Source organism: Pantherophis guttatus, chromosome 3 (genome assembly GCF_059756535.1).
Source record: "Pantherophis guttatus breed Tessera chromosome 3, ASM5975653v1, whole genome shotgun sequence".
NCBI lineage: Eukaryota > Metazoa > Chordata > Lepidosauria > Squamata > Colubridae > Pantherophis > Pantherophis guttatus.
Window position 1 is genome coordinate 2,590,190 of NC_142065.1, and position 27,132 is coordinate 2,617,321.

General features: G+C 44.3%; 2 protein-coding genes across 4 annotated transcripts in view; both read right to left on the bottom strand.

The window, feature by feature from the left end:
- Nucleotides 1-11,817, bottom strand: part of TM9SF4 (transmembrane 9 superfamily member 4) — a 46,232-nt gene extending 34,415 nt beyond the window's left edge. The window contains exons 1-2 of the mRNA XM_060692705.2: nucleotides 11,612-11,817; nucleotides 3,798-3,902 (exon numbers count right to left, since the gene is read on the bottom strand). Coding sequence (XP_060548688.1) covers nucleotides 3,798-3,902; nucleotides 11,612-11,632 — 126 coding nt within the window. The 5' untranslated portion in view covers nucleotides 11,633-11,817. The remainder of the gene's footprint in view (nucleotides 1-3,797; nucleotides 3,903-11,611) is intronic.
- Nucleotides 11,818-15,649: 3,832 nt separating this feature from the next.
- Nucleotides 15,650-27,132, bottom strand: part of HCK (HCK proto-oncogene, Src family tyrosine kinase) — a 43,064-nt gene continuing 31,581 nt past the window's right edge. For all 3 annotated transcript variants that reach the window (XM_087888938.1, XM_087888940.1, XM_087888939.1), the window contains exons 9-13: nucleotides 26,842-27,024; nucleotides 24,478-24,554; nucleotides 22,435-22,588; nucleotides 19,767-19,898; nucleotides 15,650-16,304 (exon numbers count right to left, since the gene is read on the bottom strand). In XM_087888938.1, coding sequence (XP_087745064.1) covers nucleotides 16,102-16,304; nucleotides 19,767-19,898; nucleotides 22,435-22,588; nucleotides 24,478-24,554; nucleotides 26,842-27,024 — 749 coding nt within the window. In that variant the 3' untranslated portion in view covers nucleotides 15,650-16,101. The remainder of the gene's footprint in view (nucleotides 16,305-19,766; nucleotides 19,899-22,434; nucleotides 22,589-24,477; nucleotides 24,555-26,841; nucleotides 27,025-27,132) is intronic.

The window sequence follows — 27,132 nt, forward strand, 5'->3', positions numbered from 1 at the left end:
TCATGACAACGGATACATCATGCCCTGATCTTCCTCCTTTTGCCCTCAAAATAAAGTCTGCTGTTTATAGACAAAAGTTTACAGACAATTGGCTGGCAATGCTATTATTGTCTATCTCATATATTCACTCATAAGAACAATCTAAGAGGCTGCTAATCACCCCAAATTCCGGGCATTTGTGGTTGTAGAGAAGACAAACTTCCTGCGGTATTTGGTCTCGTATATTCAAAAATGCTCAAACGCTGAAAGGGTTTATAGTGGGTACGGGGAAACACATTCTGAGAACAGAACTACTCACATCGTAAAAAGATCCAGCATCCATAACAAGAAAAAAATCAACTTGATTGACAGGTTATATAATCTAGCACAGGGGTGTCAAACTCAAGCCTGCAGGCTGGATCTGGCCCACAGGCCCACAATGCCTCTGCCAGCGAAAGGAAGGAAGGAAGGAAGGAAGGAAGGAAGGAAGGAAGGAAGGAAGGAAGGAAGGAAGGAAGGAAGGAAGGAAGGAAGGAAGGAAGGAAGGTGTCAGGCCTGGAAGCCAACTTTTGCATTGGGCCTTCAGGCCTGCCACATTTACTACTGTGGGAAACTCGGAGGGGGGGATTGTATGGAGAAAGGGTGACATGTAGTCATAACAACATTCCTTTCGCTGAGAGTCAAGGACATCTTGCCCTGCACCTGGACGGCTGGAACTGGGAGGCATCTCCAGTTGGGATGGTGCTTTGATTGGACCATATGATGGATTTGTGGGTGTTGGGCAGGGACTTGGACTTTCCTTTGGGTGGGGAAAACCTGGAAGCTTTCAGATTCGGGTTTTCTCAGATGTGCCAATAAGACATCTCTAATAAAATGGAACTTTGAGGAACTTCAAGCCTCGGACTCTTTTTTCGTTGGGGGTGTTGCTTGGATCCCTGACAGAAGGAAGGAAAGAAAGGAGATGGGAGGAGGGAGAGTGGGAAGGAAGGAAAGAGATAGGAGGAAGGAAGGAAGGAGATGGGAGAAGGGAGGGAAGGAAGGAGATGGGAGGAGGGAGGGAAGGAAGAAAGGGAGGGAGAGAAGGAGGGAGGGAGGGAAGGAAGAAAGGAAAGTGGAATGGAGGGAAGGAAGGAGATGGGAGAAGGGAGGGAATGAAGGAAGAAAGGGAGGGAAGGAGGGAGGGAGGGAGGGAAAGGTGGGAGGAGGGAGGGAGGGAGATGGGAGAAGGGAGGGTGGGAAGGAAGGAAAGAGATAGGAGGAGGGAAGGAAGGAGATGGGAGAAGGCAGGGAATGAAGGAAGAAAGGGAGGGAAGGAGGGAGGGAGGGAGGGAAAGGTGGGAGGAGGGAGGGAGGGAGATGGGAGGAGGGAGGGTGGGAAGGAAGGAAAGAGATAGGAGGATGGAAGGAAGGAGAAGGGAGGGAAGGAGGGAAGGAAGGAGATGGGAGGAGGGAGGGAAGGAAGAAAGGGAGGGAAGGAGGGAGGGAGGGAAGGAAGAAAGGAAAGAGGAATGGAGGGAAGGAAGGAGATGGGAGGGAGGGAGGGAGGGAAGGGAGGGAGGGAAGGAAGATTATAACTGGGGGAGGATCTGAGGGAAGTCCTGCCTTAGCATTTGGCCACCACAAGTGCCCCCCGACACGAGTGATGTCAAGCTGGAAACTTGTCCTGGCCATGCCCCCCCCCCCCAAGGTCAAACACAACCTTGAAATAGGTCGGCACCCCTGGTGTAGCCTATCTGAAGGGTGCCAGATTGAAGAAAACTCACTGAAAACCCTTCACATATTTTACCACGCTATCCCTGTAAGGTAACTTACAGACCAGAAGTCCTCCAAAGTCCCTTCCAACTCTGTGATTCTGTATCTCTTACAATGATCCGGGATTCTTTTCATTCTAGATTCCTTTTCCCAACCAGCCCTTACAACCACAGTGAGTCAGGACAGAAATAGTTTCACATGAAAACCTATCAATTGGGGGGGGGGGGGGCTCAGCAAAGGTAAAACTCAGCAGGTGAAAAGTGTCATCAGGTGAAGAAATCTTTTCCCACTGCAATTAAAAGGATGTAACGAGGCTTAACAGGTGAGGCTGCTTGTCATGAGTCAGAAATCCAGACAACGCGATCGATGGCGCTTTGGGTTGTATCAACAGAGGCAAAGAATCAAAATCAACGTGAAGTATTAGAACCGCTTTGTAAAGCCTTAGTAAGGCCACACCTGGAATACAGTATGCAGTTTTGGTCATCACATTACAAAACAAGGTGTTGAGACTCTAGAGCAGTGTTTCTCAACCTTGGAAGCTTGAAGATGGGTGGACTTCAACTCCCAGAATCCCCCAGCCAGCAGCGCTGGCTGGGGGATTCTGGGAGTTGAAGTCCACCCATCTTCAAGCTACCAAGGTTGAGAAACACTGCTCTAGAAAGAGTGCAGAGAAGAGCAACGAAGATGATTAGGGGACTGGAGGCTAAAACATATGAAGAACAGTTGCAGGAACTGGGTATGTCTAGTTTGATGAAAAGAAGGATTAGGGGAGACATGAGAGCAGTCTTCCAATATCTGAGGGGCTGCCCCAAAGAAGAGGGAGTCCAGCTATTCTCCAAAGCACCTGAGGGTAGGACAAGAAGCAATGGATGGAAACTTATCAAGGAGAGAAGCAACTTAGAACTAAGGAGAAATTTCCTGACAGTGAGAACAGCCCATCCCTGGGAGGACTTACGTGGATCTATCAGGAAAGATACTCCCAGTATTTTCCAGTATCTACCCACAAGCTAGTACCATATTTTCCAGCGTATAAGATGACCCCCGACTTTTCCTGTTAAAATATAGGGTTTGGGCTATACTCGCCAAATAAGACTACCCCTCTTCCAACGCACACCAAAGAAAAATTTAAAAACATCAACTGGCTCACCCACAATGTAAAAGCAGCTGTGCTAGACCCAAAATGGCCCCTGCAACAAGCAGGAACCTCACACAGCCACAAAAACCCAACTTTCACACTTTACACACACAAAATTCCACATACAGCTTTGTGAGATTTTGTGTGTTTGCGTAGTTAGAATGAAACACTACAGAAACACACTAAATCTCAGAAAGCTGCACAAATATTATTTTATTTTATTTTTATTTTTATATAAAAGCAGCTAAATTTAAAACTTCCTAAACTTTAAATGGCTAGGTCTAAAAAAGAACAACTAAAAAAAAACCCCAATTAACTATTTTTTTTAAAGCTCCCAAAGGGGAAAAAAACTTACCCAATAGAACAGGGGTCTCCAACCTTGGCAACTTTAAGACTTGTAGATTTCAACTCCCAGAATTCCTCAGCCAGCTTTGTTTTGCTGGCTGAGGAATTCTGGGAGTTGAAGTCCACAACTCCCTGCCTGCTTGATTGCAGGCAGGGAGTGGCTTGCTGATGGAATGGATTCAGGCAAGCGAAGCAAGGCAAGCGTTGCGACTAGCAGCTAAGGTAAGCAAGCTGGAGGGGGAAAACTTTTTTCCTTCTACATGGCTCTGGCGATTCCAGCTGAGTTGCCTGATTAGCAGATCGCCAGAGCCTTTCGGGCTGGTCTGCCTGGTTACAGGAGAACGACACCCGGCGTATAAGACGACCGCCGACTTTTGAGAAGATTTTCATGTGTTAAAAAGTCGTCTTATACACCGGAAAATACGGTATCTAGTACGGGCATTTTAAGAACTGCAGTCCTCTGCAGGGAGGAACTTTTAATTTTTCCTTTCTTTCTCGGGGTGATGACAAACTAGCATAATCAGACCTGGCCCGGATTCTAAACTGGGTCAAATTCTGGAGGACATGAAACTCAGGGCCATCTTACCTTGATTTCTACAGGAGCATTCCGGTGAAAATTGATGGGAGCCACTCCTGGCACGTAGAAGCAACTCACCCCATGCCACAAGAGGAAGAATGGGCACGTAAGCCTCTGCCAAGACAAAAATGAGAGGCCTGTCACCAAGGTGATCTCTGTTCAGAATAGGACAGACTCAAGAATGATCGCCCAGTTTTATTTATTTATTCGACGTACGGCATAAAGCGCATGGGTAACATTAATAAAATTATACAGAAGGCACACATAATACTATGGTACATGTATGATGAGAGAATGTACCCAATTTTGTAAGGTATGAGGAGCCTGGATAGCTCTGCAGACAAGACACTGTAATTTAACACCAGCTGCCTGCAATTAAAGTAAGTTCAAATCTCGCCAGGCTCAAGGTTGACTCAGCCTTCCATCCTTTCTAAGGTAGGTAAATTGAGGACCCAGTTTGTGGGGGCAATAAGCTGACTTTGTATAAAATATACAAAAGTATGAAGGCTATTGCTTAGCGCATTGTAAGCCGCCCTGAGTCTCCGGAGAAGGGCGGCATATAAATCAAATTTAAAAAAAACAAAACCCTCATCTATCAGTTACAGGTCACATTTTAAAATACATTGATTCATGAAAACACAACAAGATCTAATAAAGGAGAATCTTTGTAGCTCAGGGTTGACATGAGGGGTCCTTGGTGATCTCTAAGCTTGTTTTCTTGAAGTTGTTTCATTACCCAAATTAAGGAACATCCTCAGTGATAGAAGGAAGTGAGGCTGCAGGAAGAGGAGGAGAAGGGGCTGTGGAGTCCTTGGTGCTCTCTGAGTTTGGTGGTTTTCTTGCAGGCGTTTCATTACCCAACTAGAGAACATCATCAGTGATAGGAGGGAGGAGGGTTTGCAGAGAGGAGGAGCCTCTGTTAGCTTGGGGAACTGGAGGTGGGGTTGTCTTGTGATGCTGGAGGGGAGAATATATTCTGTGTAGGCCCAGAGTAGAAACATGGGCAGAGCAATGTTGCAGAGATAGATTTCTAAAGTGTTTGTCCACTTCAGAGTAGGGGTTTATCTTCCTGTTCTCTTATTTCAAATGTCAATTTACTCAATGACTCTCTAAAAGGCTGCAAATGGCCAGCTGTCTGCAAGGGGTATAAATCCTTCCCTTCCCCACCGTCCAGTCAGAGCTGAAGAAGCTTCTTGGATGAAAAGCAAAACGTCTTCATTCAAAGAAAAACAAAGGAAGTCCAGTTGCCTCTTGGAAAAAGCATCTTTGGGACAGTCATGACCTGGGTGACGGAGATTCTCTACAGACTACAGGGCTGGACCTGATGCCACTCGGGAGTAGAGGGCACATGGGAAATAAAAGTTTCAGAGGGTGCCCCGTGCAGAGTGGCAGGCCGCGACAGATGACATGGCAAGGCAAGGTGACAAGGGCATGAGTCACACTTCCTGATCCGGGAAGGACTGCAACGGGGCAAACCAGTTGTGGTAGATAATGACACCCTTCCCTTCCTGACACTCCTTGGCAGGAGACCAGACAGATTCCCCTAAATCGCGGATTTGCATCCTGGCCAGAAACAATCTCTGAAAAACAACATTTATGTCTTACAGGGATTTACTTGGGAGCTGGCTGAGGGATGTCGTAAGGCACCGGGTCACGATTTTGATAGCATCCCCGGCTCGACCTGGGGTGTCAAGTCAGGACAGGTAGTCCACGACTTACAACAGTTCACTTAGTGACCATTTGAAGTTGCAATGTCACTGAGATGGCTCACGCAGCATCACCATGGTTAACGTGATCAAAATTCGGACGCTTGGCAAGTGGTTCATACTTACGACGGATGCAGCGTCCCGGGACGACGCGATCCGCTTTTGCGACCTTCTGACCAGCAAAGTCGATGAGGAAACCAATTTCACTTAACAACTGTGTGACTCATTTAACACACACCCAATGATTCGCTTAACAAGTGTGCCAAGAGAAGTCCTAAAATGGGACGAACTCCACTTAACAAATGTCTCACTTAGCAATATAAATTTTGGGCTCAATTGTGGTCGTAACACGAGGACTACCTGCATCATTGGGCTACTGTTGATACCTCAACCTGATAGTAAAGCACCTCAGGGAGCTATTACTGTCTTTGATTGCTCTTCCCACTCATTCAAACTGGAACCGCCTACTTCAGAGTAACCAGTGCAGAACCCAAGAAGAACGCAGGTAGTCCTCAAATTATGACCACAATTGAGCCCAAAATTTCCATTGCTAAGCAAGACAGTCTTTAAGTGGAGATTTGCCCCATTTTACGACCTTCCTTGCCAGCTGATAAGTGAAACACTGCCGTTGTTAAATTAGTAACACGATTAAGTGAATCCCTGCACTTAAGTGAGTAACATGGCTGTTAAGTGAGTAACATGGCTTCCCCATCGACTTGGCTTGTCAGAAGGTCGCAAAAGGGGATCACGTGACCCCGGGAAACTGCGACCGTCATAAATACGAGCCAGCTGCCAAGTGTCGGAATTTTGACCATGTGACCAGGGGGGTGATGCAACGGTCATAAGTGTGAAAAATTGGTCGTCACTTTTTTTCAGTGCTGGGGTAACTTTGAATGGCCATTAAACGAACAGTTATAAGTCAAGGACTACCTGTAGTTTTTCCTTCCATCTATGAAGAACCAATTCAAAGGTTGAGCTGAGCAATTTAATATAGAAATTGATATATGTTTGCTTTCAGCTTTTTTTGTGATTCTCCAGACCAGAACTCTTCATAAAATAAATTTGGGTGATTTGATTTTACAAAACTTCCACATTTTTAATATGTACTTCTTCATTCCTGTTCCTGTAAAAATTTTTATTCCAAGTGGGAAGCTCCAGACTGCATGGAGCAATCTGTGGTAGGATGCAGCTTTCCCATGCCACCAAAATGTTCAAAGATCAATTTTTTTAAAACCACGTTTTCTATCCTGTCTCCACCACATCCTCTGTGACTTGGAGAAGAGGAAAAATGAGGAGATTTCTTCCCTTAGCAACCCCTAAAAGACGGCCCATCCCAGTTATAAGATAACATGACTCTATTCAAACTGAATTTGGATATTTTAAGTAGTTGCAACTTGCAGTGGGTGAGGGTTATGGCACACCTTTCATATAAAAGCCACTGCTGTTTAATCTTGCTGAAAGGCCAATTATTTTAACAGGACTCTGCGAAAAGTTCCTCACACATTCTATCCACTACAGACGTAAAAGTCAGAAAAGAACATCTTAATATATTCACAATAAATTTGTACAAAATAAGGGATGGGGGAACCAATGTAATAATCAGCCACTTTTGGATAAGTGCAATTTATAAGGATAAAGTCTAGGGAATCCCAATCATTCATCTTTATAAATGATCGTTTATGAAGAACGGTTGCAGGAACTGGGTATGTCTAGTTTGATGAAAAGAAGGACCGGGGTGACATGATAGCAATCTTCCAATATCTCAGGGGCTGCCCCAAAGAAGAGGGAGTCAAGCTATTCTCCAAAACACCTGAAGGCAGAACAAGAAGCAACGGGTGGAAACTCATCAAGGAGAGAAGCAACCTAGAACTAAGGAGAAATTTCCTGGCAGTGAGAACAATTAATCAATGGAATGACTTGCCACCAGAAGTTGTAAATGCTCCAACACTGGAAGTTTTTAAGAAGAGATTAGATAACCATTTGTCTGAACTGGTGTAGGGTTTCCTGCCTAAGCAGGGGGTTGGACTAGAAGACCTCCAAGGTCCCTTCCAACTCTGTTATTCTATCTATTCTATCTCCCTTAAAAGCTCTAAAAGGTATGACAATTTAAAAGATAATAAAAGATTAAAATGAACTTTCAAACAGGTAATGTAAATAATGTACCAGAAGCAATCCAATATATATGCTGATAGGTAACCATAATATCACCATCACAGATAACTGGAAACATACATCAAAAATAACCTATTTTAACAAGGTTAAATCTTTAATAAGGAAAGCATTGTTTGCTGTTCCCATGTGAAGTTTCAGAAGGCTTCAGTCTCTGGAGAAGTCCATAATGTTGGGAAAGGTGGAAGGAAAGAGAAGAAGAGGATGACCAGCAGCGAGATGGAGGGACTCCATTACAATGGCCCTGTTGGAAGACCTAAAGCAGGGATCTCCAACCTTTGTTGTTGTTTTTTTTATTTGATTTATATGCCGCCCTTCTCCGGAGACTCAGGGCGGCTTAACAATGCGTTAAGCAATAGCCTTCATACTTTTGTATATTTTATACAAAGTCAGCTTATTGCCCCCACAAACTGGGTCTTCATTTAACCTACCTTAGAAAGGATGGAAGGCTGAGTCAACCTTGAGCTTTGTAACTTTAAGACTTGTGGACTTCAGCTCCCAGAGTTCTGGGAGTTGAAGTCCATAAGTTTTAAAGTTGCCAAGGTTGGAGACCTCTGACCTAAATGACAGACTGTCTTGGAGAATCTGTCTTTGAGAAGATCTATCTATATGGTTGCTAAGAGTCAACAGTGGAAAAGTATCAATCCGTATGAAAACCCTTCTCTCTGGAGAAGGGCAATATGAACATTGATCCATATGGTTGCTAAGAGGTGACATTGAATTGATGGCACATAATCCATCAATCAGTATCAAGACCAAGGTGCTTTGAGAAGTCCATCATTGGCATCCTTCAGTCTCAAGAGACTATGGTATTTGAGAAGTCCATAATGTTGAGAAAGGTGGAAGAAAAGAGAAGATGATGATGATATCCAAGGCGGATTGACACCTTGGTGGTGAGGGCACCATTAGAAGATTTGAAGGAGCTGGCTGGGGACAGATCATCATGGAGAAGGTCAAGTCATATGGTTGCTAAGAGAAGAGTGACTTGATGGCAATGTCAAGACCAAGATGCTTTGATAAATCCATAATGTTGGATAAGGTGGAAGGGAAGAGAAGAAGAAGACAACAAAGATGGTTGGGCTCAGTAAGGGCACCACTGGAAGACCTGAAGAACCAGGTTGGAGACAGATCATCCTGGATAAAATCTATTTATGTGTCACCAAGAGTCAATTGACTTCATACCTGATGGCACATAATCAAGGGTGACAGTATATAAGGGCATGCAGTGGTAGTGGGGGCACCATTTGGAGATCTGAAGGACCAGGTTGGGCACAGTTCACCTCAGAGATGATCAATCCATATGGTTCCTAAAAGCTGACACTGACTTGATGGCACATCAATCAACCCATGTCAGGACCAAGTTCCTTTGAGAAGTCCATAATGCTGGGAAAAGTGGAAGGGAAGAGAAGAAGAGGAAGACCAAGGTGGATGGTTACAGTGGTGGTGAGGACACCATTCAAAGACTTGAAGGACCAGATTGGAGGCAGATAATCCTAGAGAAAATCTATATATGTGTTCACCAAGAGTCAACTATGACTTCATACTTGATGGCATATCATCAAGGGTAACAGTATATAAGATGATGAAGTAGTGGGAGGAAGCACCATTTGGAGATTTGAAGGACCTGGTTGGGCACAGTTCACCTCAGAGAAGATCAATCCATATGGTTCCTAAAAGGTGACACTGACTTAGTGGCACATCAATCAATCCATGTCAGGACCAAGTTCCTTTGAGAGGTCCATAATGCTGGGAAAAGTGGGAAGAGAAGAAGAGGAAGAACAAGGAGGTTGACTCAGTTACAGTGGTGGTGAAGGCACCATTGGAAGACCTGAAGAACCAAGTTGGAGGAAGATCATCCTGGAGAAAAATCTATATATGGGTCCCCAAGAGTCAACTATGACTTCATAATTGATGGCACATCATCAAGGGTAACAGTATATAAGATGATGAAGTAGTGGGGGGAAGCACCATTTGGAGATCTGAAGGACCTGGTTGGGGACAGTTCACCTCAGAGAAGATCAATCCATATGGTTCCTAAAAAGGTGACACTGACTTGATGGCACATCAATTGTTACAATCATGTAACGACCGTGACCAGGGGGGCATTTGCTCAGGTCCGCCTTGTGCACCAGTTGCGCCCTTACTTGGACCAAAATGCCCTACGCACCATTACTCATGCGCTGGTCACCTCCCGTCTTGACTACTGCAACGCTCTCTACCTAGGGCTGCCCTTGAAAACCACTCGAAGGCTTCAGCTGGTGCAGAATGCGGCCGCGCGGGTTGTGATGGGAGCGTCCCGACACTCCCATGTTACACCCCTCCTTCGCGACTTGCATTGGTTACCGGTTGCCCTTCGGGTGAGGTTCAAGGTGCTGGTTATTACCTACAAAGCCCTTCATGGCCTAGGCCTGGGATATTTGTCGGACTCCCTGCAGCCAGTGACAATTCCCAATCGCCCGGTGCGTTCCCACAGACAGGGCCTCCTCAGGGTGCCGTCGGCCAGACAGTGTCGGCTGGCGACCCCCAAGGGGAGAGCTTTCTCTGTGGGCGCACCCACCCTCTGGAACCAACTTCCTTTGGCGCTCTGGATGGCCCCTGACCTTCACTCGTTCCGCCGCGATTTGAAGACCTGGTTGTTCCGCAGCCTGGACTGATGGGGGGGTTTCTTAATGAATTTTAAATTGTTTTAAATAGGAATTTCAATTTTTCTATTGTCTTTTAATGAGAAACTGTGCATCTTTACCGTTGTGAGCCGCCCTGAGTCCTTGGAGATAGGGCGGCATATAAATTGCATTATAAATAAATAAATAAATCAGGACCAAGTTCTTTTGAGAAGTCCATACTGCTTGGAAAAGGGGAAGGGGAAAAAAAAGGAGAAGGAGAAGACCATCAGCAAGGAGGCGGACTCAGTTACAGTGGTGGCGAAGGCACCATTGGGAGACCTGAAGAACCAAGTTGGAGGAAGGTCATATGTGGAGAAAAATCTACATATGGGTCCCCAAGAGCCAACTATGACATGATGGCACATCACTCCATCCATCCATCCAAATCTACAAAAAAAGTGCTAATAAAGGAGGTGAGAAACCATCTGGACACTCCCTGGTGGTGGTTGATGGGGGGGAGACCCAGTTTGACCCCCAAGCATGGGGAACCCCCCCCAAAAAAAGTTTAAGTAAAGCACTTTTTTTTAATTGAAAAGTTTTACAGAAAAAAAATCCCCCCCAATATTCCCCCCACCCTTTTTCCCTCCCCACCACCACCTCCACACCCCTTCCCCCCATCCCACCCTCCCCCCCAGACTTCCCAGAGCAAAATACAGGGTATTTCAATTAACAATCATAAGCTAAATTAACCTAACTATCCTTAAACTACCAAATCCCCCCCCCTGAAGCCTTAACTCCACTACAGATAAGGTAATACTTCTAAAATTTAACATTCATTCATAAGCTATTTGATATTTTCTTGTCTGATACTTATTTTGAATATAGTCAATCCATCTTCAAGGAGCACTTTTTTAAAAAATAAATCTGTGTGTCCCCCCCCCCCCACTTTCTGCGCCGCTGTAACTTCGAACGGCCACTAAACGGGACGGTTGTAAGTCGAGGACCGCCTGCCCGTCTCAGAAGGGAGCCCGTCAAAAGAGTTCAGCCCCTCCCCCGTGTGTGGATAGACTCCCCCCAAGAGCCCCCTCAGGAGATATTTGGGGGTCCCTGTCACGGGGGGGGCGTTTTACCCCCTCAGGAGACCCCCCTGAGGCGACCCTCTTGGCTTCGGAAGGGAAGGAATTTGGGGGGAGGTCGCGGGGGGAGATGCCCCTCCCCCCACAGGGGGTTCCAGGCTCTTCCTCGCCCCCCTCCGAAGGGCCCCGCCGCCCCAGAGACCCCTCAGAGACCCCCGGTCCGTCCCCCGACCTCTCCCGCAGGGCCCCAGCGCCGGCGCCCCACTCACCAGAGCCCCCGGGGCCGCCATCTTGGATCCACGTGTCGGCGCTGACGTCGCCGGAAGTGGCTTGCCATTGGTCGAGGCCGCCGGTCGCCATGGAGACGGCGGCCATGGCTGGTTTGGAAGGCCCAGCCCGACTTTGTCCTGGTTTTTTACGGACGCTTCCTCGTCCCCCCCCCACCAACCACGCCCGGGCTGGCAGTTGCAAACCCCTCGCGGAAGGAACGGGGAGGTTTGGTGGAAAGGAAGTTTTGGTTGGGCCTTTTCCGCCTTTGGCCTTATCGCCATCTTGGCTGATGGCGGGAGCGGGGCTCTTTCCGCCATCTTTGGTGCGGGCGCGTTCCTGTGTGGAGGCGGCGGCCATGTCTATCGTGGGCAGGCTAGCAAGGCGCCCCTCTACGTGATTGGATGTTGGGAGCGGGCGCCATCTTTTTTAAGGGCAGTGCTGGGATGCCCAGATGATTTTTAAAGGGCTTTAAAAGGAGACAGTTTGTTTGTGTGCAAAGCCAACATTGGCTTAAAACGCACAAATCATCAGAATCAGGCTTTAAGGGACGTCTTCTCCAGCAGACATGCATTTTTCTATACCCATTTTAGATTCCCAGGATGCCCTTTCTTGATTAAACGACTTTAAGTAACTGCTGCAGTCATTAAGCAAGCACTCGGTCGTTAAGTGAGCCAATTCTGCAAGTTGAAGTCCCACAAGTCTTAAAATTGCCAAGGTCGGAGACCCCAGATTTAGTGTTTTGTATGAACTCGGCCACCCTGCCTTATCAATTGTTTAGTGAGTTTTGCCCCATGTTATGACCTTTTTGTCAAGTGAGTCATGTGGTCATTAAGTGAACATGGCTTCTCTCATTGTCAGAAGCCGGAGGGAAGGTTACAAAAGGCAATCATATGATCCCGGGACATTGCAACCGGGATCATATGATTAAATACATGCTGGTTGATAAGCATTCAAATTCTGATCACTAACCATGGGAATGTTGCAATGACCATTTTTAAAAAGTGTCATCGTAACTTTGAATGGTCACTAAACAAATGGTTCTAAGTCGAGGACAACCCGTAGAGTGGTTGGAGCAGACCTGGTACACTATGCCCAAATCAATCCAGATCATGGGTTAATGTAATGTGTGAACTCGGACGTCTTTCCCACTGAAGTTTTTTTAATTTCAAGATTTAGAGTTTAGCTTTTGATAGATAGATAGATTCACATCAATCCTTTCAAGATTTTCTCCCCAGGTAAAATGGGATGAGCTGTTTTCTCTTAAAAGAGCTAAAAATAAGGGAAATGTTTGGAGGAGAAAAATGGTTGTCATGGAAAATAAGGAGTTATTAAAGAAAAATGAAGTCTGAAAACTTCTGTGGTTTGCAAAAGGATTTGGGTAAGCATGAAACAAAAACATAATCTTCAGCCATATCAATGAATCATTAAAAATCCAATCCTTAGGGGAAAATAATATAACATCTGAAGAGATGTTAATATAGGTATTCCTTGACTTACCACCATTGATTTAGTGACTGTTCAAAGTTGCAACAGCATTGAAAAAAAGTGACTTATGCCTGTTTTTCACACTTACGACCATTGCAGCATTCCCCATGGTCACATGATTTAGATGCTTGGCAACTGGCATGTACTTATGACGGTTGCAGAGTCCCGGGGTCACGTGTGATCCCCTTTTGCAACCTCCTGACAAGCAAAGTCAAGGGGGAAGCCAAATTCACTTTATATCCATGTTACTAACTTAACATCTGCTATGATTCACTTAACAATTCTGGCAAGAAAGGTCATAAAATGGGGAAAAACTCACTTAACAACGGTTTTGCTTAGCAGCAGAAATTTTGGACTCAGTTGTGGATGTAAGCTGAGGGTTATCTGTAAATCTAAACCAAAGTTTGTGGCTTGATGTACGGGGTTTGTATATGGGAACCTATACAAATTATGCTTTAGCGTCATGTGTGATCTCCATCAACCTCCCTGAAGCCACTCATGTGTTTGAAATAACTGTGGATGTGTTTCACGTACATACATTTGAGCTAGATAGTTCCAGGTAGCCAGGATAGATTAGGGACAGATTTTCATGGAGAAAATATATCTATGCGGTTGCTAAGATCAGTAACACCTTAAATAAGAATGGAATGGAATGGAATGGAATGGAATGGAATGGAATAGAATAGAATAGAATAGAATAGAATAGAATAGAATAGAATAGAATAGAAGAATGGAATGGAATGGAATGGAATAGAATAGAATAGAATAGAATAGAATAGAATAGAATAGAATAGAATAGAATAGAATAGAATAAATATTGGAATGAAGAATGGAATAGAATGGAATGGAATGGAATAGAATAGAATAGAATAGAATAGAATAGAATAGAATAGAATAGAATAGAATAGAATAGAATAGAATAAATATTGGAATGAAGAATGGAATGGAATGGAATGGAATGGAATGGAATAGAATAGAATAGAATAGAATAGAATAGAATTCTTTATTGGCCAAGTGTGATTGGACACACAAGGAATTTGTCTTTGGTGCATACGCTCTCAGTGTACATAAAAAGACAAGATATGTTCGTCAAGAATCATAAGGTACAACACTTAATGATAGTCATAGGGGACAAATAAGAATAGAATAGAATAGAATAGAATAGAATAGAATAGAATAGAATAGAATAGAATAGAATAGAATAGAATAGAATAGAATAAATATTGGAATGAAGAATGGAATGGAATGGAATGGAATGGAATAGAATAGAGAATGGAATGGAATGGAATGGAATGGAATGGAATGGAATGGAATGGAATAGAATAGAATAGAATAGAATAGAATAGAATAGAATAGAATAGAATAGAATAGAATAAATATTGGAATGAAGAATGGAATGGAATGGAATGGAATAGAATAGAGAATGGAATGGAATGGAATGGAATGGAATGGAATAGAATAGAATAGAATAGAATAGAATAGAATAGAATAGAATAGAATAGAATAGAATAGAATAGAATAGAATAGAATAGAATAGAATAGAATAGAATAGAATAGAATAGAACAGAATCATTTATTGGCCAAGTGTGACTGGACACACAAGGAATTTGTCTCTGACGCCTAACCTCTCAGTGTGCATGCAAGCAACAAGTGATAAATCATGATCGCAATCATAAAATACAATCACCACAAATCATAAGACACAACAACAGTGATAATTGTTGCATCGTATACAAAACAATGATAAAAAACGACAATCAATTCCACACAAAAGCCAAGAATAATTTCTTTTTTTTTTTTAATTTCAATTTTTATTGCAAATAGTTATCTTTTCATTCTATTAGAATAATTATTATTTGTATCTTACAATGATTTCAAATGTGCCATTGTCTCATCATCCTCCCTAATTTGAATCTTGGGCAGTGAATCGAATCTTCGTTAAACGCAGGCGTATTTCAAGGAACATTCCTCCCACGTTTAGTTGTCGTGAAATGAGAAACTAGCATTAAGAATCAGTCGGCGAAGCTTTTCGAAGGCCACTCATGAATCAAAATATATACAGGCAGTCCTCGACATACAACCTTATTCCTTCAAAGGCACTGAAAAAAGTGACTCGTGACTGTTTTTCACACTTAATGACCGTCGTGGCATTCCTCGTGGTCCCGTGATCAAAATTCAAAGGCTTGGCAACTGGCATGGACTTGACGACGGATGCAGTGTCCCGGGGCCCTCACAAGCAATCAATGGGGAAGCCAGATTCACGGAACGAACGTGTCACTAACTGAACTGATTTGCTTAACAACCGTGCCACGAAAGGTCGTAAAGTGGGACAACGCTCCCTTAACAACGGTCTCGCTCAGCAACAGAAATTACGGGCTCAATTGTGGTCATAAGTCGAGGACTACCTGCAGTCAAAGCTGGCTGGGGAATTCTGGGAGTTGAAGTCCACAAGTCTTAAAAGTTGCCAAGGTTGGAGACCCCCTGATCCAAAGTACACCATATATTTATTTATTTCTCTCTCTCTCTTTCTCTTCTTTTTCTTTTCTTCTCTCTTTTTCTCTTGCTGTTTCACATTCTCTCTGTTTTCCTCTTTTCTCTTTCTCTCCCTCCTCTCTCTCTCTCTCTCGCTCCCTCCTTCCCTCCCTCCCTTATATGTACACACACAATTTCTCTCATACGGACAGACGCTTTCTGTTCACACACATCCCTCCGGGAACTTCCACCAGAACGTTGTGGCTTCACAACCGCCGTCAAAGATAAAAATGCCTTCCATCTTTGAAGCGGTTTCTGCCGACGGCAGTCCGATTGGTTTGCAGGGAAGACCAAAGTGTTTGCTTAATTCAGTTCCTTAATCCAACTGGGTTTGCAAACCAGCCATGTTGGCACGAAGGAAAAAGTCTCTTCCCTCTAAACCACAGATTCTCCAAGCCAAAACCTTCCACCTCTGAGGCCTCACGGTACTGCAGGAGGCCGGCAACACCGGTGTGGCCACGAGGCATCCCTTCTAAGGCTGTTGCTGGTACTGCTTTTCCGTGCCGGTGAAAAAATCCTCCAGGATGCTCTGGATGTACTCAAAGGTGGGACGATCTTCCGGTTTCTGCTTCCAACACCTCATCATGATCTCGTAGAGCTCCTGCGGGCAGTCCTGGGGACGTGGCATCCGGTAGCCACGCTCGAGCGCACGCATCACTTCCAAATTTGTCCTCCCTGCATTGTAGACAAAGAAAGAGACGGGTTGAACATCCTGACGTGAAACATAACTCGGAAGCTATCAGAGAAGAGAAAAGGGGGTTCCTGCAGGTCATGGAATCAGCTGCCCCCAGAGATAAGGAGAATCCAGGACCTCTGTGCCTTCCGCCGTGCCCTTAAAACTTTCTTTTTCCAGCAAGCCGGGCTGGCCTAACACTTTTTAAATGTTTTAATTGGTTTGTTACTGTTTTTAATTATGGGGCCAAATTTATATATATCTTTTAATGGTATTTTAATATTTGTAGTCTATGCTTTTACATGGGTGTACACCGCCCTGAGTCCTTAGGGAGAAGGGCGGTATATAAATTCAAAAATAAAATAAAATAAATAAATAAATAAATGGTGCCTCTGTCCTAGGGACTTGTCAGTGGTCCAAAAATCAGTAAAATCATTGGCACAGTCAGGCTGGCATGACCTTGTGGGCTCCTGAGTGCTCTCTGAGCTGGGTTGTTTTCTGGTGGACATTTCATGACCCAACTAGGTAACATCATCAATGCTAGAAGGGGGGAGGAGGAGGAAGACATGAGAGGAAAGGGGAGAGGAGGAGGAGGACTGTGGGATCCTTAGTGCCCTCTGAGCTTGGTGGTTGTTTTGCAGAAATTTCATTACCAAGATAAGTAATGTTATCAGTGCTAGAAGGGAGTGAGAATTTGAGGACAGGAGGAAGAGGAGGAGGAGGAGGAGAACTGTTGGATCTGGTGCTGTGTTTTGTTGTTTTTTTGCAGAGATTTCATTACCCAACTAGGTAACACCATCAGTGCTAGAAGGGAGTGTAGTTTACAGAGAGGAGGAGGAGGAGGAGGAGGAGGAGGAGGACTGTTGGATCTTTGGTGCTGTCTGAGCTCGGTTGAATTTTTCCAGACATTTCATTACCCAACTAGGTAACATCATCAGTGCTAGAAGGGAGTGTAGTTTACAGAGAGGAGGAGGAGGAGGAGGAGGAGGAGGAGGAGGAGGACTGTTGGATCTTTGGTGCTGTCTGAGCTCGGTTGAATTTTTCCAGACATTTCATTACCCAACTAGGTAACATCATCAGTGCTAGAAGGGAGTATAGTTTACAGAGAGGAGGAGGAGGAGGAGGAGGAGGAGGAGGACTGTGGGATCTTTGGTGCTGTCTGAGCTCGGTTGACTTTTTCCAGACATTTCATTACCCAACTAGGTAACATCCTCAGGAATAGAAGGGAGTGGGGTTTACAGAGCTCTCCAAAACCCCACACCCTTCTAGCCCTGATGACGTTCCCTAGTTTGGTCATGAAACGTCTGCCAGAAAACAACCATTCGCAGAGAACTCCAAGGACCCCACAATTCTCCTCCTGCTCCTCCTCCTCCTCTCTGCAAACCCCACACCCTTCTAAAGATGATCAACCTGCTCTACGACTATCATGAGTATGACCATGTTGGGCAGCCCCCACCCCCTTATGGTCATAACTCGAGGACCATAGCACAAGAAATGTTTGGGGAAAGGCCAAGGTTGCATGTTACTTTAGAGCAGTGTTTCTCAACTTTGGAAGCTTGAAGATGGGTGGACTTCAACTCCCAGAATCCCCCAGCCAGCGCTGCTGGCTGGGGGATTCTGGGAGTTGAAGTCCACCCATCTTCAAGCTTCCAAGGTTGAGAAACACTGCTCTAGAGATTTCGTTGTGAGATGAGAATGAGAAGAAGCATTAAGGAACAGCGTATTAAAGCTTTACGTGGCCACCGTCGTCTTGCAACCCCCGGAAGCGTTGGCCCACAGCATTAGTGTGTAGTTGTGGAAATTGTGTGTTGCAACGATGTGTTTCCTTTGACAACGCTACGGTGTCGTCCACTCGGTGTGGGAAAAGACCCTCCCACAAAACCTTTTTCCGTTCAAATGTTAAAAATTCATAGTGATTTTTTTTTATAACGGGTCTTTCCGTCTTGAACGCAAGGATCACAAGTGTGCGTTCCTAAGCAAACTTAGCAAAATGGGGAAATGTGTGCGTTGCGTTATCACACCTCATTGTGTCCACATTGGGTCGCAAGGCGTGTTTTGACACCTGCTTCCTCTCCGAGGGACACAACGTGCGTTGTTTAATCAAGGGTATTTTTTTTTTTTTAGCTTTCTTGCTAAAAACCAGGCCGGGCCACGGCCCACCATTGCAGACCAGCCGTGTAAAGTCCGCCAGTGACCCCAGACACGTCCCCCTCCTCCTCCTCTCTTTGCTGAAAGTTGAACCCCAAATTCCTTGAGCTGTGACTTAGCCCTGACACCCCCCCCCAAATTCTTTGGCCTGCGACAGTTCTTCCCAAGAAGGGCAGGTTTGTCTTAAGGACCAAGAGATGCTGGGGAGAGAAGGCTGAAAAAACAGGGGTCTCCAACCTTGGTCCCTTTAAGACTTGTGGACTTCATCTCCCAGAATTCCCCCAGCCAGCCACACGTCCACAAATCTTAAAGTTGCCAAGATTGGACACCTTTGCAAAAAAAGGCATTTCTTTCTTTTCTTTTCTTTTCTTTTCTTTTCTTTTCTTTTCTTTTCTTTTTCTTCTCTTTCCTCCCTCCTTCCTTTCCTTCCTTTTTCTTTCCTCTCCTTCCTTCCTTTCTTTCTTTCTCTCTCTCCCTTCCTCTCTTCTTTCTTCTCTTTCCTCTCCTCCCTCCTTCCTTTCCTTCCTTTTTCTTTCCTCTCCTTCCTTCCTTCCTTTCTTTCTCTCTCTCTCCCTTCCTCTCTTCTTTCTTCTTTCCTCTCCTCCCTCCTTCCTTTCCTTCCTTTTTCTTTCCTCTCCTTTCTTTCTTTCTTTCTTTCTTTCTTTCTTTCTTTCTTTCTTTCTGTCTCTCCCTTCCTCTCTTCTTTCTTCTCTTTCCTCTCCTCCCTCCTTTCTTTTTCCTTCCTCTCCTTTCTTGCTTTCTTCTCTTTCCTCTCCTCCCCCTTTCCTTCCTTTTTCTTTCCTCTCCTTCCTTCCTTCCTTTCTCTCTCTCCCTTCCTCTCTTCTTTCTTCTCTTTCCTCTCCTCCCTCCTTCCTTTTTCCTTCCTCTCCTCTCTTTCTTTCCTTTCTTTTCTTTCTTCTCCTCTCTTTCCTTTCCTTCCTTTTTCTTTCCTCTCCTTCCTTCCTTCCTCTCTCTCTCCCTTCCTCTCTTCTTTCTTCTCTTTCCTCTCCTACCTCCTTCCTTTTTCTTTCCTCTCCTTTCTTTCTCTTTCTTTCTTTCTTTCTTTCTTTCTTTCTTTCTTTCTTTCTTTCTTTCTTTCTTTCTTTCTTTCTTTCTTCTCTTTCCTCTCCTCCCTCCTTCCTGGCTGGGGGATTCTGGGAGTTGAAGTCCACCCATCTTCAAGCTTCCAAGGTTGAGAAACACTGGCTTAGAGAGAGCTGTAAACCACTGTGAATCGGTATATAAGTCTAAGTGCAATTGCTATTGCTATCGTAAGAGTTTTCGGGGGGTGGGGAGCAACCTTTCTGGCTACACACCTGGATACGGAGTCTGCCCGTAGGTGATGATCTCCATCAGCAAGATCCCGAAGGACCACACGTCGGACTTTATGGTGAAGGAGCCGTAATTGATCGCTTCGGGGGCAGTCCACTTGATGGGGAACTTGGCGCCTGCCAAAAAGTCCAAACCAAGATAGTTAGATTTAGCCTGAAAACGGCAGCTGGATTATGTTATCAGTTTAGTTTAATGGGGAAGGTACCAGAGAGAAAGACAGGGACGGTGAGTTCTAGTCCTGCCTTAGGCATGAAAGTTGGCTGGGTGACTTTGGGCCAATCACCAGGAGACGGTGAGTTCTAGTCTCGCCTTAGGCATGAAAGCCAGCTGGGTGACTTTGGGCCAATCACCAGGAGACGGTGAGTTCTAGTCCTGCCATATGCACGATAGCCAACTTGGTGACTTTGGGCCACTCTTTCTCAGACCAACCTACTTCACAGGATTGTTGTTGTGGGGAAAATAAGAAGAAGGAGGTTTGCGGGATATGTTCCCTGATCCTTCTAATCCTGTATGGCATTTTTCTCCTTGCCCCGCTGAAGGGTGGGGGGCAGGGGACAGGAAGATGAATTATCAAATCTTAAAAAAATAAAATACTTGAATAAAAAAGTGGCTTTCCTTTTCCTGCAAATATCTTCCCTTTCTCCATATTTAGTTGGGCAGAATAACAGAAGAATAGAGCTGAAAGGGGCCGTGGAGGTCTTCTAGTCCAACCCTCTAAACCATTCGACAAATGGCTGTCCAGTCTCTTCTTAAAATCCTCCAGGGACGCCAAAGGACAGACCTTTGATTCAGGGGTGAAATCTAAAATTTGTTACTACCAATTCTGTGGGCGTGGCTTGGTGTGGGGGGGTTAATGTGACTGGGTGGGCGTGGCCAACTTTTTTTTTTTTTTTTTACTTTTAAAAGCATTTTTTCTACAACCTTAAGAGCTTGCAGAAAAAAATGCTTTTAGAACAGGGGTGGGCAACTTTGGCCCTTTTACAACATTTGGACTTCAACTCCCAGAATTCCTGAGCCAGCTTGGCTGTCTCAGGAATTCTGGGAGTTGAAGTCCACAGGTCATAAAGGGGCCATATTTGCACACCCCTGTTTTAGAAGCTTCTGACGATCAGGCAAGTCAGCTGGGATCGCCAGAGGCTTTTAAAGGCATTTTTTTTTCCTACAACCTCTTCGGCCGAAGGGGTTGCAGAAAAAAATGCTTTGAAAAGCTTCTGACGATCCCAACTGAGCCGCGCGATCATCAGAGGCTTTTTTTTTACTTTTAAAAGCATTTTTTCGGCCGAAGAGGTTGTAGAAAAAAATGCTTTTAAAAATAAAAGCCTCTGATGATTGCGCGGCTCAGCTGGGCATGGGGGGGGGGCGCAGAGATTTTTGCTACCGGTTCTCCGTATCATCCGCCGCCATCGCTACCGGATCGGGCGATCCTGTCCGAACTGGAAGCATTTCACCCCTGCTTTGATTGCATCCTGTGGCCGCCATCTTGACTTTTTCGACCACATCCTACAGATCCCACCTCCCCAATTGTCCCAATTGTCACTTCTTTGGAAATGCTGGAGACTCACTCCCATCCCGCAGGGACCCCAAGGTCATCTCCCAGGCTCTCCGATTGGGGAGGCTCGGCGTTAAAATCTAATTAATCTACATTCTCCATAAAAGTGAAGGAGGCATACTAGAGAGTGTATGCACCAGGACAAATTCCTTGTGTATCCAATCACACTTGGCTAATAAAGAATTCTATTCTATTCTATTCTATTCTATTCTATTCTATTCTGTTCTGTTCTGTTCTGTTCTGTTCTGTTCTGTTCTGTTCTGTTCTGTTCTGTTCTGTTCTATTCCATTCCATTCCATTCATTCCATTCTCTATTCTACTCTATTGTACTCTTCATTCCAATATTCTATTCTATTCTATTCTATTCTATTCTATTCTATTCTATTCTATTCTATTCTATTCTATTCTATTCTATTCTATTCTTCCATTCCATTCCATTCTGTATTCTGTACCCTATTCTACCCTACTCTACTCTACTCTACTCTACTATTATGAGCCGAGGTGGCGCAGTGATTAGGGTGCAGTACTGCAGCTACTTCAGCTGACTGCTAGTTCAGCAGATCAGCGGATCAAATCTCACCAGGCTCAAGGTTGACTCAGCCTTCCATCCTTCCGAGGTGGGTAAAATGAGGACCCAGATTGTTTGGGGGCAATATGCTATTTAGTAGACTGTCTTTGGTGTAAGCCGCCCAGAGTCCTCGGAGAGTGGGCGGCATAGAAATAGGAATAATAATAAATAATAATAATACTCTACTCTATTGTATTCTTCATTCCAATATTCTATTCTATTCTATTCGTCATTCCAAAGTTCTGTTCTGTTTTGTTCTGTTCTTTTCTATTCTATTCTTCCATTCCATTCCATTCTCTATTCTATTCTACTCTATTCTTATCTATTCTACTCTACTCTATTCTTCCATTCCATTCCATTCTCTTTTCTACTCTTTTCTACTCTATTGTACTCTATTCTATTCTTCATTCCAATATTCTATTCTATTCTATTCTATTCTATTCTATTCTATTCTATTCTATTCTATTCTATTCTATTCTATTCTATTCTATTCTATTCTATTCTATTCTATTCTATTGTTGTGTTGGCTTTGTACCTTCCCGTGCAGTGTATTCGTTGTCGTCTATCACTCGGGCCAGGCCGAAGTCCGCAATCTTGCACACCAGGAGGGCCGAGACTAAAATGTTGGCAGCTCTGAGGTCACGATGGATATAGTTCCTCTGCTCGATGAACGCCATGCCTTCGGCCACCTGCAAGCGGGACGGACAGCTCCATTAAAGGGGGAAAAAATCTGGAAAAAATCCCCCCACCTCTTTTAGGATTGATTTTACCAGAGTCCTCTACAGCTAGTCCTCGACTTACGATGATTCATTTAGTGACCGAAATTGCAACGGCACTGAAAATAAGCCACTTGTGGCCGTTGCATTCTCTCCATGCGGTCGCCTGCTCGAAATTCAGATGCTTGGCCACCGACTCATAGTTATGACGGTTGGAGTGGCCCAGAGTCCTTTGGAGACCTTGCAACGAGCAAAGTCCACGGGGGAAACCAGATTCGCTGAACGACCAGGTTACTTACTTCACGACTGCATTGATTCACTTAACAAACGTCGTAAAAAGTTGAGAAATTATGACGGTCGCAGCGTCCCGGGGTCACATGATCCCCTTTTTGCGACCTTGCGACCTTAATGACCATGTTACTCACTTAACAACCGTGGCAAGAAAGGCTGTACAATCAGGCAAAACTTGCCTAACAGCTGTCTCGCTTAGCCACGGAAATTTTGGGCTCAATTGTGGCCATAAATCAAGGATTACCTGCAATTCTTTCTTGAAAATGTAATACCGTGTTTCCCCAAAAATAAGGCCCTGTTTTATATTTTTTTGAACCCTGAAATAAGCGTTTGGCCTTATTGCCATGCGCTCAAAAGCCCAATTGGGCTTATTATCAGGGGAGGTCTTCTTTTGGGGGAAACCGGGTGTCTGTCTGTCTGTCTGTCTGTCTGTCTGTCTGTCTGTCTGTCTGTCTGTCTATCTATCTATCTATCTATCTATCTATCTATCTATCTATCATATATATGTGATATTTATTTCTATATCCATCCACCCACCCACCCACCCATCCATCCATCCATCCATCCATCCATCCATCCATCCATCCATCCATCTATCTATCTATCTATCTATCTATCTATCTATCTATCTATCTATCATATATATGCGATATTTATTTCTATATCCATCCATCCATCCATCCATCCATCCATCCATCCATCCATCCATCCATCTATCTATCTATCTATCTATCTATCTATCTATCTATCTATCTATCTATCATATATATGCGATATTTATTTCTATATCCATCCATCCATCCATCCATCCATCCATCCATCCATCCATCCATCCATCCATCCATCCATCTATCTATCTATCTATCTATCTATCTATCTCATATATATGCGATATTTATTTCTATATCTATCCATCCATTCATCCATCCATCCATCTATCTATCTACCGTGTTCCCCTGAAAATAAGACCCTGTCTTATATTTTTTTGAACCCTGAAATAAGCACTTGGCCTTATTGCCATGCGCTCAAAATCCCGATTGGGCTTATTATTTATTTATTTTATTTTATTTTATTTTGAATTTGTATACCGCCCTTCTCCCTGAGGACTCAGGGCGGTGAACAGCCAAGTAAAAACATCAAGTACAAATATTAAAATACAGTTAAAATATACATATATAAATTTGGCCCCATTATTATCCCCATTATCAGGGGACATCTTATTTCGGGGGGAAACGGGGGTAGCAGAAGGGCCAGGAAATGACCCGAGGTTTGCCAATTATGAATATCTATGCTTACATCCTCTATTCCCCATGCATATGTATGATTGTATCGTTTTCTCCTTCTTTGCTGAATTGTGTTAATACGATTTTTGGCTGTAGGAGTCCCTCCCATAATTTTCTAGAGGGGAATTCCTTCGGTATGTTTAAATAAATACTGCATTGAGCCTTGATTATCGGTGTTGGGGGTCCTGCGTTGAAAAGCATTGGGACTCCTGCTCAAGCAGGGGGTTGGACTAGATGACCTTCAAGGTGCCGTCCAACTCTTGTTATTCCGTTATTCCAAACACTCACCTGAGCAGAGAAGTCGATCAGTTTGGGGAAGGGCTGCTGCTGGCCTTCCTCACTTTTTAAGAAATCCAGCAAACTGCCTGTGGAGACAGAGGAGACCTGTTAAGGGGGACATTTCTGGGACAACCCCCCCCCCCCCAAAAAAAAACTTTCTCTTTTTCAGGAGTGTAAGCTTACTGGGGCTGTCAGGTAAGGCTTGGAAATACCGTGTTTCCCCCAAAATAAGACATCCCCTGATAATAAACCCAATTGGACTTTTGAGCGCATATGCTAAAATAAGCCCTTCCCAAAAATAAGCCGTCCCCGAAAATATTTAAACGCATGCACAGCTGGTCCCCACCATTTCCTTGGTGGCGCACCAGCTGCCTGCAATTACTGCAAGTTCAAATCTCACCAGGTTCAAGGTTGACTCAGCCTTCCATCCTTCCGAGGTAGGTAAAATGAGGACCCGGTTTGTGGGGGCAATAAGCTGACTTTGTATATAAAAAGAACACTGCTTGGGGGTGGGGGGCGAAAGCCCTACTAAGCAGGTATATACAAAAGTATGAAGGCTATTGCTTAACGCATTGTAAGCCGCCCTGAGTCTCCAGAAAAGGGCGGCATATAAATCGAACCAATAAATAAACAATAATAAATAAATTTCCTCTGGTTAGGGTTAGGGAGGCAGAGCTGGAAATCAGGTAAGACGGCAAGAGGAGCCCCGTCTTGCTCCACGCGCCCCAAAATAATAAGACCTCCCCGAAAATAAGGCCAAGCGCTTATTTCGTGATTCAAAAAAATATAAGACAGGGTCTTATTTTCAGCAAAACACGGTAGCGGAAGTGTCTGTCTTTTTCTCCTGTCTTCCACAAGGACAGTTCCCCCCCCCCACGCCATCGCTTTGTTAAACAACCCATTCCTACAACACCGTTGAACTATCTAGTAAGACTGTGTACAATTATTCTTCTCATCTTCCCTATTTTTTCTCACCTGTCTCCTTCTCTCCTTAAGACTCTAACTTTGTCGCTTGATTCTTACGGTTTATATTGTTTTATCTAATTAGCATCCTAGTATGATTTATGTTGATCGCTTATTCAGTATCCTATGACTATCACTAAGCGTTGTGTGTTACGATTTATGATGACTATGATCATGATTTATCACTTGTTGTTTGTATGTATACTGAGAAATTCTGCACCGGAGACAAATTGGGCCAATCACACTTGACCAAATAAAAAATTCATATTTCTATTCTATTCTATTCTATTCTATTCTATTCTATTCTATTCTATTCTATTCTATTCTATTCTATTCTATTCTATTCTATTCTATTCTACATATTCCTATTCCTATTCCTATTCGCTTCGCTTCTATTCTATTCTATTCTATTCTATTCTATTCTATTCTATTCTATTCTATTCTATTCTATTCTATTCTATTCTATTCTATTCCATTCCATTCCATTCCATTCCATTCCATTTTGTATTATTTTCTATTTTCTATTCTACTCTACTCTATCCTACATTCTATTCTTATTCTAATTCTAATTCTACACGTACCCTCTTTCCCCGAAAAAAAGACATCCCCTGATAATAAGTCCAATCGGGATTTTGAGTGCATGTGCTAAAATAAGCCTCCACTCAAAAATAAGCCCTCCCCGAAAATATATAAACGCAGAGCTGGAAATCAGGTAAGATGGCAAGAGGAACCCCATCTTGCTCCACGCACCCCAAAATAATAAGACCTCCCCGAAAATAAGGCCAAGCGCTTATTTTGGGGTTCAAAAAATATAAGACAGGGTCTTGTTTTCGGGGAAACACGGTAGTCCTCGACTTACGACCATTCATTTAGTGACCGTTCAAAGTTACAATGCCACTAAAAAAAGTGACTCATTTTTCACACTTGCAACCACTGCAGTATCCTCACATGATCAAAATTCAGACTCTTGGCTACTGACTCATATTTATGACGGTCGTAGTGTCCCGGGTCACATGATCCCCTTTTGCAACCTTCTGACAAGCCAAGTCCATGAGGAAGCCAGATTCACTTAACGACCGTCTAACTAACTTCCCCCCAGCAGTGATTCCCTGAGCAACTGTGGCGAGACAAGTCGCAAAATGGGGCATAACTCACTTTAACAACTGTCTCGCTCAGCGACAGAGATTTTGGCCTCGACTGTGTGGTCGTAAGCCGAGGACTACCTGTAATTCACAGAAATGTAACTGAGTGATATTTTTAGAGAGATTAAGATTCAGTTCAGAGCTGTGGCAAGAAAGCTGAGACATTTCGGGCTCGGTTGTGGTCATAAGTCGAGGACGACCTGTAGTCCCAACAGATCTGGAGGGTGCCAGGCCGAGATAGGCCACGATGTGGAATGCTGGTTCTCACCTTTCTCCATGAATTCGGTGATGATAAAAATGGGCTCTTCTTTGGTCACCACTGCATGGAGTCTGACCAGCTTGTCATGCTGCAGGGTCTTCATGATGTTGGCCTCTTCAAGGAAGGCCGTCACCGTCATGCTGCCCGGCTTCATGGTCTTCACCGCCACTTTGGTGTGGGCGTTATAGGTGGCTGTGGAAGCGGGAAAGCCATGCTTTAGAACACGGGTGGGGAACGATGGCCCCTTTATGACTTGTGGACTTCAACTCCCAGAATTCCTCAGCCAGCCATGGTGGCTAT